This window comes from Hemitrygon akajei, chromosome 7 (genome assembly GCF_048418815.1).
Source record: "Hemitrygon akajei chromosome 7, sHemAka1.3, whole genome shotgun sequence".
In the NCBI taxonomy this organism is placed as follows: Eukaryota; Metazoa; Chordata; class Chondrichthyes; order Myliobatiformes; family Dasyatidae; genus Hemitrygon; species Hemitrygon akajei.
The window spans coordinates 181,943,390-181,956,443 of record NC_133130.1 but is presented as its reverse complement, the minus strand read 5'-3'; the positions used below and the strand labels follow the sequence as shown (position 1 = coordinate 181,956,443).

General features: G+C 44.1%; 1 protein-coding gene across 7 annotated transcripts in view; it reads right to left on the bottom strand.

The window, feature by feature from the left end:
• The window catches only part of LOC140731255 (ral guanine nucleotide dissociation stimulator-like), a 147,771-nt gene that overhangs the window by 22,590 nt on the left and 112,127 nt on the right, over positions 1-13,054 (bottom strand). For 6 of the 7 annotated variants that reach the window (XM_073052803.1, XM_073052802.1, XM_073052801.1 and 3 more), the window contains exons 2-3: positions 3,226-3,336; positions 592-785 (exon numbers count right to left, since the gene is read on the bottom strand). In XM_073052803.1, the coding sequence (XP_072908904.1) occupies positions 592-785; positions 3,226-3,336 (305 nt within the window). Of the gene's footprint in view, positions 1-591; positions 786-3,225; positions 3,337-6,632; positions 6,749-13,054 lie in introns of those variants that run through there. The other variant, XM_073052807.1, reaches the window with a different exon arrangement.

Below are 13,054 nucleotides of genomic sequence, written 5' to 3'. Positions count from 1 at the left end.
CTGGACCAGCTGGACTAGGGCAAACAGTAAATCACTCAGTCTGGGGTACAATTTCAGCATCCAAATAGCCTTTTGCCATGCAAAAAAGCCAAGTTTCAGCTTTAGTAGAGTTACTAAGACTATCAGAATGAAAACACTGGCCTCTTATTCAACCTTCTTCACTTCAAGGATATCAAAGGGCACCTGTACCCCACCAGTGAGTCTTTTGTTACTTTTCTTTTTGCCGAAGAGAAGACCAAGGATAGCTTGATGGAATCTGTCAATGAAAAAACCTGGCAGTGCTACTCAGACTGGGGCTCCGCACACCTTTCCTCATACCAACCTGCAACACCTTTCGCTTTCTCCTCAATGCACATGAAGGACTTGCTTCAGCTACAACTGTGAGTTCCACATCAAATTTACTCTCTGGGAAAAGAGCTTTCCTATTATTTCCCCCTTACATTTAGGGTCCTCAATGTCTGGTCTCTTCACACAGAAAGACATCCTTTACATTGAACCAATCAAGTCTTTATGCAGCTTAAAAGCTTCTATCAGGTCACCATCCCCAGCCTCCCAGTTCCAATGGCTCCAACCACCCGTCACTATAGTCACCTGTTGAGCAGTAGGTCCAACACTTGTTTGGTTGATGCGAAGGCCCGGTAGGTGCAGAGGAAGATGGTGACGTAGGTGGAGTCATTGCCTTTAAAGGCCGATACCAGGTACTCCACAAGTTTCTCCAGGGTCCCGGCCTTGATGGTTCGCACTTTGCACGTTTCATACAGGTTCATGGCAGACTCACTCTCCACCTGTTGAGAAGAGGACGGGCATGTCATATTGGCCTGCAAAGCTGCGGGGGTGAGAAGCATTAAGGCTGGTTTATACTTGTGCGTACAGGCTGTGCCGTAGCCTACACCGTAAACCTGATTTTCACTTCTGCATCGCTCTATGCCGTAGCGAGCATGCGCTGGTGTGCGCCAAAACGCTAGTTGGCGGTGGGGTTTCTAGGCCACTGTGTTGAGTTTCTTCGTGAGAGACATGGACGAGGAAATGCATTTCAAATATTTTCGCATGTCCGCGGGTAGATTTGGTTCATCTATTTTGCATCGGTGTACAGACATGGCGGAGAAGAAGCAACCGGAAATGCGATGCTACCAAGTGGACCGATCACAGTTGTTGCGGTCTGCGTTGCCGCAACGCACGAGTTACTTTTCTGGAGAGGTGCACATCACCCTATGGTGTAGGGTACGGCATAGGTACAGCATAGGGTACGCGTTACCTACGGCGTTGATACGACGCACAAGTATAAATCAGCCTTTAGACTGTGGACAGGACTTCCTAGCTCAGTAAAGGAAATTGAGACCTCTGTTATCACTGCTGTAGATATTGTTTAGGTTAGGGCAATGTAAAGTTGTAATTCTTTGCTGCTTGGTACTCGGCTAACAACAGCAACACACCATTAAAACCCGAAATACGGCTCCCTCGATGACTCAGGCAAAGGTATTAAGGGAGGGGCTGAGTAACACGAGCCAGTGACTGTTCAGGCAGAGCTCGGCTCAAATGGGTCAGTGGCAAGAGAGAGGGCGTCTCATGCTGCGCCAGTGACTGTGGCGTGCAGCCATTATAGCAATGCAAGAACTCGACTGCCAGCTTGTACACTGTAAACTCCCACACCAGGCCACACAAAAGCCTGACAAACAACATGAAAATAAGCAGCATCAACAAAACGCCGTGAGGAATTCAGCAAGTCAGGCAGCATCTATGGAGAAAAATAAACAGTTGCCGTTTCAGCTCCCTGTAATGTCAACAATCCATTACTCCTGATCCCAGTCCTTATTCACTCACAGACATGCCCATCCACACATCATTAATTCAGTCATTTACAGTAACCAATCCTTAGGAAGAAACACAGACGTGAATGGGAACGTGCATGCTCAGGAACGCCAACATCCAAGGCCAGGATCAAACCAGAAACCCTGGAGCTGTGGGGGCACATTAATCTCTGCCCCTCCCCACCCCTGAATGGTACATGGCTGCCAATCTTCATGTCATACCGGGGCCCCAGCTCCCCGCTCAGGTGAGCATGAAGGAATTCATAACACTACGCAGAAAGTGGGGGGCATTACTCTTCAGCCTACACCTAAAATCCAGAGCCAGCTTCTGTGTTTCCTATGCGCACCAGTCGGCCTGACTTCAAAATTACTCGATTGTAGTTGGATGCTGTGGGATGCCCAGAGGTTATGAAATGTTTGATAGATATGCAAAAATCTATCACTCTTCCATAAATGCTGCCTGGCCTGCTGAGTTCCTCCAGCATTTTGTACATGTTGCTGCAGATCTTCTCTTGCTTTAGATATGCAAATATATTGCTTTTCTTTCCACAGCTTTAACCTTAATGATGGCTTAGAACATTATTCTTGATGACTTTATTGTTAATGATGATATTTTAAAAAAGGATTAACAGCAGCCTTGAGAAGGGACTGAGGGGAATGGAGGAGTTTGGCCCTGGCGGTGATGCATCGGATTAGACAATAGGTGCAGGAGTAGGCCATTCAGCCCTTCTAGCCAGCACCATCATTCAATGTGATCATGGCTGATCATCCACAATCAGTACCCCCGTTCCTGCCTTCTCCCCATATCCCTTCACTCTGCTATCTTTAAGAGCTCTATCTAACTCTTTCTTGAAAGCATCCAGAGAATTGGCCTCCACTGCCTTCTGAGGCAGAGCATTCCACAGATCCACAACTCCCTGGGTGAAAAAGTTTTTCCTCAACTCTGTTCTAAATGGCCTACCCCTTATTCTTAAACTGTGGCCTCTAGTTCTGGACTCACCCATCAGCGGGAACATGCTTCCTGTGTCTAGCGTGTCCAATCCCTTAATAATCTTATATGTTTCAATCAGATCCCCTCTCATCCTTCTAAATTCCAGTGTATACAAGCCCAGTCGCTCTAATCTTTCAACATATGACAGTCTCGCCATTCCGGGAATTAACCTCGTGAACCTACGCTGCACTCCTTCAATAGCAAGAATGTCTTTCCTCAGATTTGGAGACCAAAATTGAACACAATACTCCAGGTGTGGTCTCACCAGGGCCCTGTATAACTGTAGAAGGACCTCTTTGCTCCTATACTCAACTCCCCTTGTTATGAAGGCCAACATGCCATTAGCTTTCTTCACTGCCTGCTGTACCTGCATGCTTACTTTCAGCAACTGATGAACAAGTACACCTAGTAAGGGTTATTGCTTACCCCGAGCCATCGCTGCCCTTTGCTCGCCGTGTGGTGTACCTGCACTCTCCTCAACGTTATCGTATAGATGGCGCCATCTTCCGTCTCCTCGCCAATCTCCTGCGCTGTGCTCTGTAAACGAAAGCGACCTGTGAGTATGGTGCCTCATACAGCCAGCGGGTCTGCCCATGTGATTAGAAACAGAACAGGTTACAAACGCACAGCAACTCAGGCAGTATCTGTGCAGGGAGAAGCAGATGCAGCATTTCAGGTCAAGGAGCTCTCTGGACACGCTACTCGATCTGCTGAGTTCCCTTTTCGTTTCAGATTTCCAGCATTTTGTTTTTAAGTCTGCTAAGTCCCAGGTAGACTGGGTGCCTGTTAACAGGACACAATGTGGACTGATTCTGGGACACAGTGGCCCTCAAGATCCAGGCAGCTCAGTCAGATTTGTGCCAAGCTATTTTTCTACTTACAGTGCCTTGTTCTGAACATCTTGGAGAGAGCAGTTTTCTGAAACTGGGCCTCAAATCAACACCACAGGATTTATACCTACCCTCAACTTGAGTTAAAGGTAAATTAGTAGCACTTCGGTTAAAACTTCACAGCCATCTATTTCTCAGGTTTTTCAATAGACAATAGGTGCAGAAGTAGACCATTCGGCCCTTCGAGCCTGCACCGCCATTTTGAGACAATACTGGATATTCTCAAGGAGATTCTTGGTGCACCCCAATACACCACTTCGATAGGTGGGCCAAACCAGGAGAGGGTAGCCGGCAGCCTCCTACCTCGATGAGATAGGGGCATGCCTGTCAGCTCCGGCAGACTAGGTGGATGAGATCTACAGTGAGATCCAACGGCTAGGAAGGTGGTACTGCGACGCTCCACGGAGGGCAAAGGGCACGACAGGGCACAGAAGACGTCATGGTCACCCACTGCAACCAAGTTGGGCCTCACTTGTTCCTAACACGGCACCTGGACGCCCAAGGTTGGGAGAGTGGAGCTTCCCCAGTGGAATGGCTTTTCCACTTACAAAACTCTCCCGCACAAGTTTCCTGTTATCGTTAAATAGCCACAAGGTGGGTGATTGCTGTACTGAACATTGTGCTAGCACCCGGGCCTAGAACTTTCAGGAAAAACTAGGAATACTGCAGCAACATCAGTGTGGCTAACAATGAAAACTGCAGTTTGACAGTTTGTTCTGTGCACCAGTTTAGAAAAGGAAGGGGCAGTAACAAAGACAGCCGGTAAATAAAAACCTCCATAACAATTGTGTTCAGCATCACCTCTCCTACTGGCTTAGTAAAGTGATTTCTGGATAATTAGTGTGTCACCTGCAGTTTGACTCGCCCTAAATATTAACGAACAGTGAGGCAGCCACAGGAAAGTACAGAGGCCATTGCCATGGTGATATAAGCACAATATTTCTCTGGACAGCCCATTAAAAGCCTGCTGTTGCAGACAAATTGAGTTTGACATCTCATCTATAATATGCTGGGGAAAGAAGTGACCTTCTTGAAATTTCAAAAGGATACTGAAGAAACTGATAAAAATTGGCCCAAGCAAATTAGTTGCTCTGGCAACGGCTTTAAAACAGCTATTCCACAGTCAGGTTGGACCTACTGACGTTTCATGTCCTTAGCGTAGAGGAAAATTCCTCAGTTCTGGTTTAATGTTAGAACGCAATTAGCAGATCTCAGTCAGGTACTTGCTACGGTGATTGCAGAGAAAAGGGGCGGTCTCAGGACTGGCAATTACTGACAGGTTTGCACAATGCAAAGTCTACTGACAGACTAGCTATCTGGATGGAACTCGAGGGCTCACCGTGAAGCAATATACAAGTGAGAGGAAAAGTGGCCAACGTCCAGAGGTTGAATCACACAATCTACTTGCCTCTGACACTTCCATGTAATCAGCTAGTCATACAGCAAGCATTTTACCATGAAACCACAAAACAGGAACTTTCCTTTTCCTCAGTGTGGGGGAGGTGACCTTACCCACTGGTGCTTAGCATAGACAATCCTGCAGTGCTTTCTGCAGCACACCTAGTCTTTAGAATGAGCCATTTGGCAACTCCTGAATACAGACTGCTCCATTTATTGGAGACCCCTTCCCAGGGGGACTCCTTGTTTGTTTCCTCAAACCCACACCAACTCAAAGAGTGCTCAGCTCTCAGGAGGAGCCAATCCTGTGGTATCTTTCTCAAACAGCAGGAACACAGGGTGTGACCAATATGCCAATCAATGGGTAGCAAAACCTATTCAAATAAACTACAATGAATTATCCTCTCGTCTCACATTTCATGCACCTGGTTGCATTAAAAAAGGGACCAGCTAAAAATCCAAAGATGTCTTTTTGAATGGCAACTCACATTCCACTTGCTTTGTTATATCAAATGATTAATTTTCCCATTTAAGCTGTTATGAAATTTATTCCAGGGAAGTAAAAAGTTGTGTGTGTCTCAACATCTGTGGTGGAACGATCAAATTTAGAGATAATCCTTAACACAGCCAGAGAACTTTTCTGCTGTTTTATCCATGCTGCCTATCTGAGGGCCCGCTACCTTCACCCAGGGATGTAGAGACTGCAGATTTGGAAGACACCATTAAGTTACTGAATTGAATGTGGAGGGCATTAATGATTAGGGTGATTGATGGAGTCCAAATCAAGTGATTGCTTAGTCCTGGACGGCGAAGGGCTGCTGGACTGTTGTTAGAGCTGAACACAGGGAGTTTACTGTCACGTGCCTGTATCAAGCCTGGAAGGTGCTGGAAGCGAAGGAGTGAATGCTCGTCAAATATTAACAAACCATTATTGTGCGCATGGCTTCCCCCTCAATGGGCACTCTCTTACACATGCACTCAATTAATCATTAAAATCCTTGATTTGCTGGGCTTGGGTTGAAATCAATTTCCGTTCACTTCCTAACATTAATAATTGATTGGAGGACAAAACATTACTTTCTACCACAAGTGGAAGTGGATTGCGAGAGACCTTCAGAGATCTTTGAACCCTTCTCAAGTTGGCATTTTAAACCCCACTGAGTTTCTTCGCTCCATCACTGGCAGCCTCACCTTCTGAGTTAGCAAGTTAACTTGCCACTGTAAATTCCCACTAGCATGTAGTACGTGGTAGAATCTAGGCAAAAGCTGTCAGGAATTTAGAAGGAATAAAAGAAGTTTAATGTATTTATAGTCAACATGGACTCAATGGGCCAAAGAGCCTATTTCTAGACTGTGTACCTCAGTGGCATGACAGACTTAACCTCCCTCTATCCTCCGAATCTTCTTTAAACTCCTTAAGATTCATTTCTTTGTGATAATTTATCCAAAAATCCCTCATGTTGCCCAGGTTCAATTTTGTTTGCTCATGTGGAATGTGTGGGTTTTCTCTGTGCTCCAGTTTCCTCCCACTGTTCAAAGACATACCTGGTAGGTGAACTCGTCCTTGTAGATAGTCGCATGAGTAGGTTAGGGTTAAGCAACACACACAAAATGCTGGAGTAACTCAGCAGGCCAGGCAGCATCTATGGAAAAAAAGTGCAGTCAACGTTTCGGGCCGAGACCCTTCGGTAGGATGAGAAAAAAAGAGATGAGTAGATTTTAAAGGTGGGGGAGGGGACAGCGAAACACCAGGTGACAGGTGAAATGGGAGGGGGAGGGATGAAGTAAATAGTTGGGAAGTTGATTGGTGAAAGGGCTGGAGAAGGGGAGTCTGCCCCCCCCTCCTTTTCTTTCTTCCACGGCCTTCTATCCTCACCTATCAGACTCCCCCTTCTCCAACCTTCACCAATCAACTTCACAGCTCTTTACTTCATCCCGCCCCCTCCCGGTTTCACCTATCTCCAAGTGTTTCTCTCTCCCCTCCCCCCTACCTTTTAAATCTACTCCTCAGCCTTTTCTCCAGTCCTGTCAAAGGGTTTCAGTGTGAAACGTCAACTGTACTCTTTTCCATAGATGCTGCCTGGCCTGTTGAGTTCCTCCGGCATTTTGTGTGTGTTGTTTGGATTTCCAGCATCGGCAGATTTCCTCCTGTTCTAGGTTAGGGTTAAATTTGGGGTGTTGGGGGGGTGCTGGGCGGTGCATCTCTAAGTAAATAAAAATGTCTCCAAGAAATGATTCCTTAGATGATAATGATTCATTGTGTTACAGATGGCAAATATATACATGTGCCGTGCTTGATGTTATCTTGTGGAAATTATCTATCCACGTATAGAGTCTGGTGAGGGTGTGGCCTCTTACGATCAGTGTTCCGACCAACTTCTAATTAAAATGGAGGTTGTGTGTGAAATCTGTCAATAATTAAAGAGACTGGCTCCTTGAGATCACAGTGTCCATGCAGTATTGAGACCAATGTCTTTTTCAGTTTGGCTTTGTCCCAACACAATAAAAAGCTTACCATGCAATCTCTGGGAGGTATATAACAAAACCAGGACTGGATTTATTCAGGAGGTGCACCATAAACTGCAGACTGCTTTAATTTGCAATGTCAACACTGCTGCAGGTGGCTCACGTTCCAAGTTCAATAACTATTGCATGGACAGAAAGGGCAGGCATTCTGTGCACAATGCTTACCACAATCAGGAATGAGATTCTGTCTTAACCCAAAGGAAGGAATCAAGGAAAAACTCCCTCATCCGTTTTCCTCTGTATCCATAAACATCTAACCAGCCATTGCTATTGAATATCACACAGGCAAAACTACTATGGTTATTTGCCTTGAGCTCATATGATCTTGACTATGCTTCCTGAAAGGGTAATAGAAACAATCATTACCCTTCAACCATCAAGCTCCTGAATAAGTGTGGATAACTTCACTCATCTCAACTCTGAACTGTCTCCACAACCCATGGACTCATTTCTACAGCTCATATTCTCGGTATTTTTTTGTATTTGCAGTTTGCCACCTTTTGCTCATTAGCTGATTCTGCATCTTTTGCTTGTATGTAATTTTTCAACGATTCTGTTGTATGTCTTTCTTCTACTGTGAATGCCCGCAAGAAAATGAATCTCAGGGTGGTGTATGGTTACTTTGAGAATAAACTTACTTTTAAGCTCCAGGAAGGAAGTAGATAACTATCTGGGGTGATATAATTTACAGGGAAAGGGGAAACATTTGGACTATTTAGGTGGCTCTGTCAATGAATCAGTGTGAATCAGAGGGATGGAATAACCTCCTTCCATGTGTGAGACTCTACATTGGACCCAGATCATATCCATTGATCACAAAAAGCAGCTGGCATAATGAGATAATTCCTCTTCCCATCCCAAGTCCTCTGCCTGGCCTGATGACCCTGTGCAGGTGCAGTTTTGAGGTTCCAACTACTGAAGATCAAAACAAGTAACTAGATGTGGCTTTGTTTAAACTTCCTGTTGAAAAGAAAACTGCTCAATCTCATGATAAAACAGCCAACGGTTTCTTTTGTTTTACTTGCTTGGTGGGGAGAGAAGCAGATGTTATTTTCGATAAAGCAACAATTGTACTGATGCAGTTTAAATAAACTTATTTAAAATTTCCAAACAACTCCTTACAACACAAAAGCTGTTTGCTTGTTGCTGTCCACCTTCTAAGGGAGTACAAGCCAAATATATGCATCTGGAGCTCAGAATTTAACCCTTTAAGCCACAAAACTATGCACTCTAAAGGCCACGTTATCTTTGTGAAGAGCAGCACCCAGGACTGAACATGACTGGGGTCCGATGGAGTCAAGCGTGGCTCCACCCTTGCGTTCCAAGCACTGAGATGAATTTGTGTCGGCATTAGCAGAAAAAAATCCTTCCCTTATTTGGATTTGACTGTGGTACTCTTGTCATCTTGAAAAGAAACCCTAAGATAATATGAAAGGATCGATCTAAAATATGACTGTTCTCTCTTCTCGGACGCTGCCTGAGCTGCTGAGTATTTCCAGTATTTATTTCAGAATTTAGGCATTTGCAGTTTTTTTTGCTGAAGGTCATAGAGCCCCTCATCTATTGCCACCAGAGTCTAAATTTGCTTTATCATTGCTCTGGGATACATCAGATACAAAGCCTTGAAAAGTATTCAGCCTTCACAACTATTTTCACATTTTGCTGTCTCATTTTCTAAATTTAAAATATATTCAAGTAGGATCTTTGAGCTAATCTACAAAACATTGTGCATCATGTCCAATCAAAAGAACAATTCCAAAGCCCATCAATGATTTACTAAAAGTTAAAAGCCAAAATTGTGAGGCTGAAATAGTATTCATCCCCTTTGCAATTACTACGCTAACTTTCCTCATGTGCAACGTGCTATATATCACCTTATCGATTCACCCGATTTGTTGATGTAGAAAATTGGAGGATGAATTCATAAGAGTAAATGCACCCTCTCTCTGTAAGGTCCAACAGTATGGTAAATTTTCAACAGACCAAACCAAAATGAAGACAAAAGAACATTCAAAACAAGCAGGGAAATGATACCAGAAAAGCACAGATCTGGGGCAGAGTACAAGACCATCTCAAAGGCACTGAATGTACCTTGGAGTTTAGTGCAGTCCATTGTGGAAAAGTGAAAAAATATAAAACAACAGCCATACAAATCTAATACTGCACGTTAGCCAGGTAACACCATTCCTACTGTAATGTATGGTGGAAGTAGCATCGTGCTAGGGGGATGCTTTTCAGCAGCAGGAGCTGGAAACCTGGTCAGGATTGATGGGAAGATGGATGCTGCTGAGTACAGAGAGATCCTGGATAAAAACCTGCTCACCTCTGCCAGAAAGCTTAAACTGGGGAGGAAGTTCATCTTTCAGCAGGACAACAGCCCAAAGCACACTGACAGAGCAACTATGGGGTGGCTTCAAATGAAGAAAATTGATGTCCTTGAGAGGCCCAATCGGAGTCCTGACCTTAACCTGATTGACCATCTCTGGAAATACCTCAGAACTGCTGTCCACTGCTACTCCCCAACTAACCTGGCACTGCTTGAGCAGTTTTGCAAGGAGGAATGGGCAAATCTTGCTCCATAGCATTGTGCAAAGCTAATAGTGACCTATACTAAAAGACTACTGGCTGTAGTAGCTGTGAGAGGTGGTTCAACTACGTACTGAGCAAAGGGGGATGATTACTTTTGAACTGCTAGCATTTCAGTGTCTGATTTTTTAGTTTTTCCATGCTTTACAATTTTCCCTGTTTTTGGGCTCTACTGTGAAAAACGGAGCATGTGATTCTCAAATAAAAATTTTCAGTTAAATTGATTGAAATCCCTCATTGTAATACTCATTTATGTGAACAAAGTATTGGGGGGAGCGGTGAATATTTTTACAAGACCCTGTAGATAGCACATAACAGAACATAAATTAAACATCTGTGTTTCTGTAACAGCTTCAATGCATAACCAAACCAAAATATTATCAAGAAATTCGATGTCCAGGAACAAAAGCTACTGGGAAAGATAGCCAAAAGTTTGGCAAAGGTACAGGTTTGAAGCACCATATTAAAAGGACTCAAGAAAGGGAAATCGGTGCTCTGGCTCGGCGTCGATGTGGGAGTGAATAAAGCTAGGTTTACAATGGACAAGCTTGACATTAAAATGAGAGACATTTTGATGAGGAGCAGTGAAAGAAGACTTTAACTTCTGTTTCAGTTTAAATAGGTCATCTTTTAAGAAATGAGCTTGGAATAGCTCATTCCATCTTCAGGACATCTTCAGGAGAAAGTGAGAAAAGGAATCAACCAATTATTCAGCTTATACTTTCATATCACCCTCTGTGATGCCTGTGTGTTTTTACAATGTCAGTCAGTTTTATAACAGTTCCCCAAAATGTATCTTCCATGACTCAGAAGGGAGTGGTTACTAATTTAAGGTCTGCTGAGTCTCTCTGTTTGGGTAAATTCTGAAGAACCCGCAACCACAGAACTTCTGCAAATTGTTTCATGGTGAGTTGATGGAGCAATGCAAACACAGTCCTCCCCAACTCTGATCAACTTGCAGTTAGTGTAGCTAGCTTTAAAAAAAATCCCTTGTGTCACATGCGGCAAGAGTTTCCCTGCTGTGACATCACGCTGGTTCTCCCTCAGCAGCTGCTGTCACCACTTTTAGAAATGTTACCCAACGCTTATAGCTCAGGATGCATTTAGGTTAAACCCAAAGATAGCTCCAACCACAAACTGTGTTTGTATACAGGTATGCATCGCTTAACGTCCACAATATGTTCGGTGAAATCGGACGTTATGTGATTTGAATGTTGTGCAAACACCATATTATATACTTAGCAAACCTATATGGAGTATTGTAGTGTACCTGTATTGACTAAATAGCCAAGAACTAAAACTGTATACTGTACACTATACACTATGATTTTTTCTTTATTTTTCAGGATCGTCGTGATTGTCGAGTGCGACATGCCTAAATCCCGAGCAATAGCATTCACAGGTTTTTCACCTTCATATTGTTTAATAACCTTTTGTTTCACTTCCAAATCAATCCTTTCCTTTGCCTCTTGCAGCTGCTATCACTAGGAGTGGTTTTGCTGCGTTTGGAAGCCATGATGCACTTTACAATAACATTTTCAAAAGAAAATTAAACAGAGAGAGAACGCTACGACACTCAAAGAAACACGCGATACACCAGATTGGTTACGTCTGCTATGTCACGTTCTACAATCAGAACTACGGACGTATATGCGATCAGATGTTGTCCGAATGGACGTTAAGTGGCGCACACCTGTATTGGCTTTCACACTGTAAAACAATGACATTTGTGCCACAAGGATGCTTAGACAAAAACTGATTTCTCCACAAATATGGGCTGGGAGAATGAGACAGTTGTTAATCTAAAAACATCAATGGATAAACTGATTATCCGCATAATCCAGAATGACCCTCCCAGTGCAGTACCAAGGGAGTGACGCACTATTGGAATGGTTCTACATTGCTGGTAGGACCAGATGTTATATTGCAGAGAGAAGGTTCTGATCTTGCAAGCCAAGTCATTGATGATGACCACTGAAGACAGTCCACGGAGCGTGAGCAATGTCAGTAAACAAAATCCACCGACTTTACCCACCCCCATGCACCCGGAATTTGGATGAGAACAGCAATGGTTCAGATGACTTGCAGTTCCAGACTTCAAAAGAAATGAGCAGATAGTCAACAGTATTCACAACTAAACGAATTAGACAGAGCTGGCTTCTTGGGACAGAAGCAGAGCATCCTGTTTGTGGCAAAGTGCAGCTGGAACATAAATGCTGCCAAATACCTGGAGACTACAAAACAGGAATCTAACCTATGGTTCCAGAGTTTGAGGTTCACTAACTTCCAGTAATCTCTTTATCCGTTCCCCATTCTGGCCCCCCCTTTACCATTTCTCTTCTCCTCGCCTCCCTCTAGTGAACCTCTTCCTCCCCTTTCTACCATGGTCCACTATTCTCCATCAGATTCCTCCTCCAGCCCTTTATCTGTTCCACCTATTACCTCCCAGCTTCTCATTTCATTCCCCTTCACTCACTTTGTTTCACTTAACACCTGCCAACTTGTGCTCCATCCCCTCCCGCTCCTTCTTACTCGGGCTTCTTTGCCCTTCCTTTACAGTCCTGATGAAGGGTCTTGGCCCAAAATGTTGACTGGTTATTCTTCTCCTTGGATGCTGCCTGACCTGCAGTGTCCTCTAGCAGGTGTGTGCGTTACTCTGGACTTCCAGCATCTGCAGAATCTTTCGTGTTTACAATATTTTATCTACAAGCCATTTCATTCCCACATTGAGTATTGTTTAGTGTCCTTAATACACTACAGGATTCCCCTTTGCAACATCACACTGAATGTTAGCATACCTGGACACACAGAGTTTCACCTCAGTTCTTTGTCTGTCCAGGGTCATACTAACATAT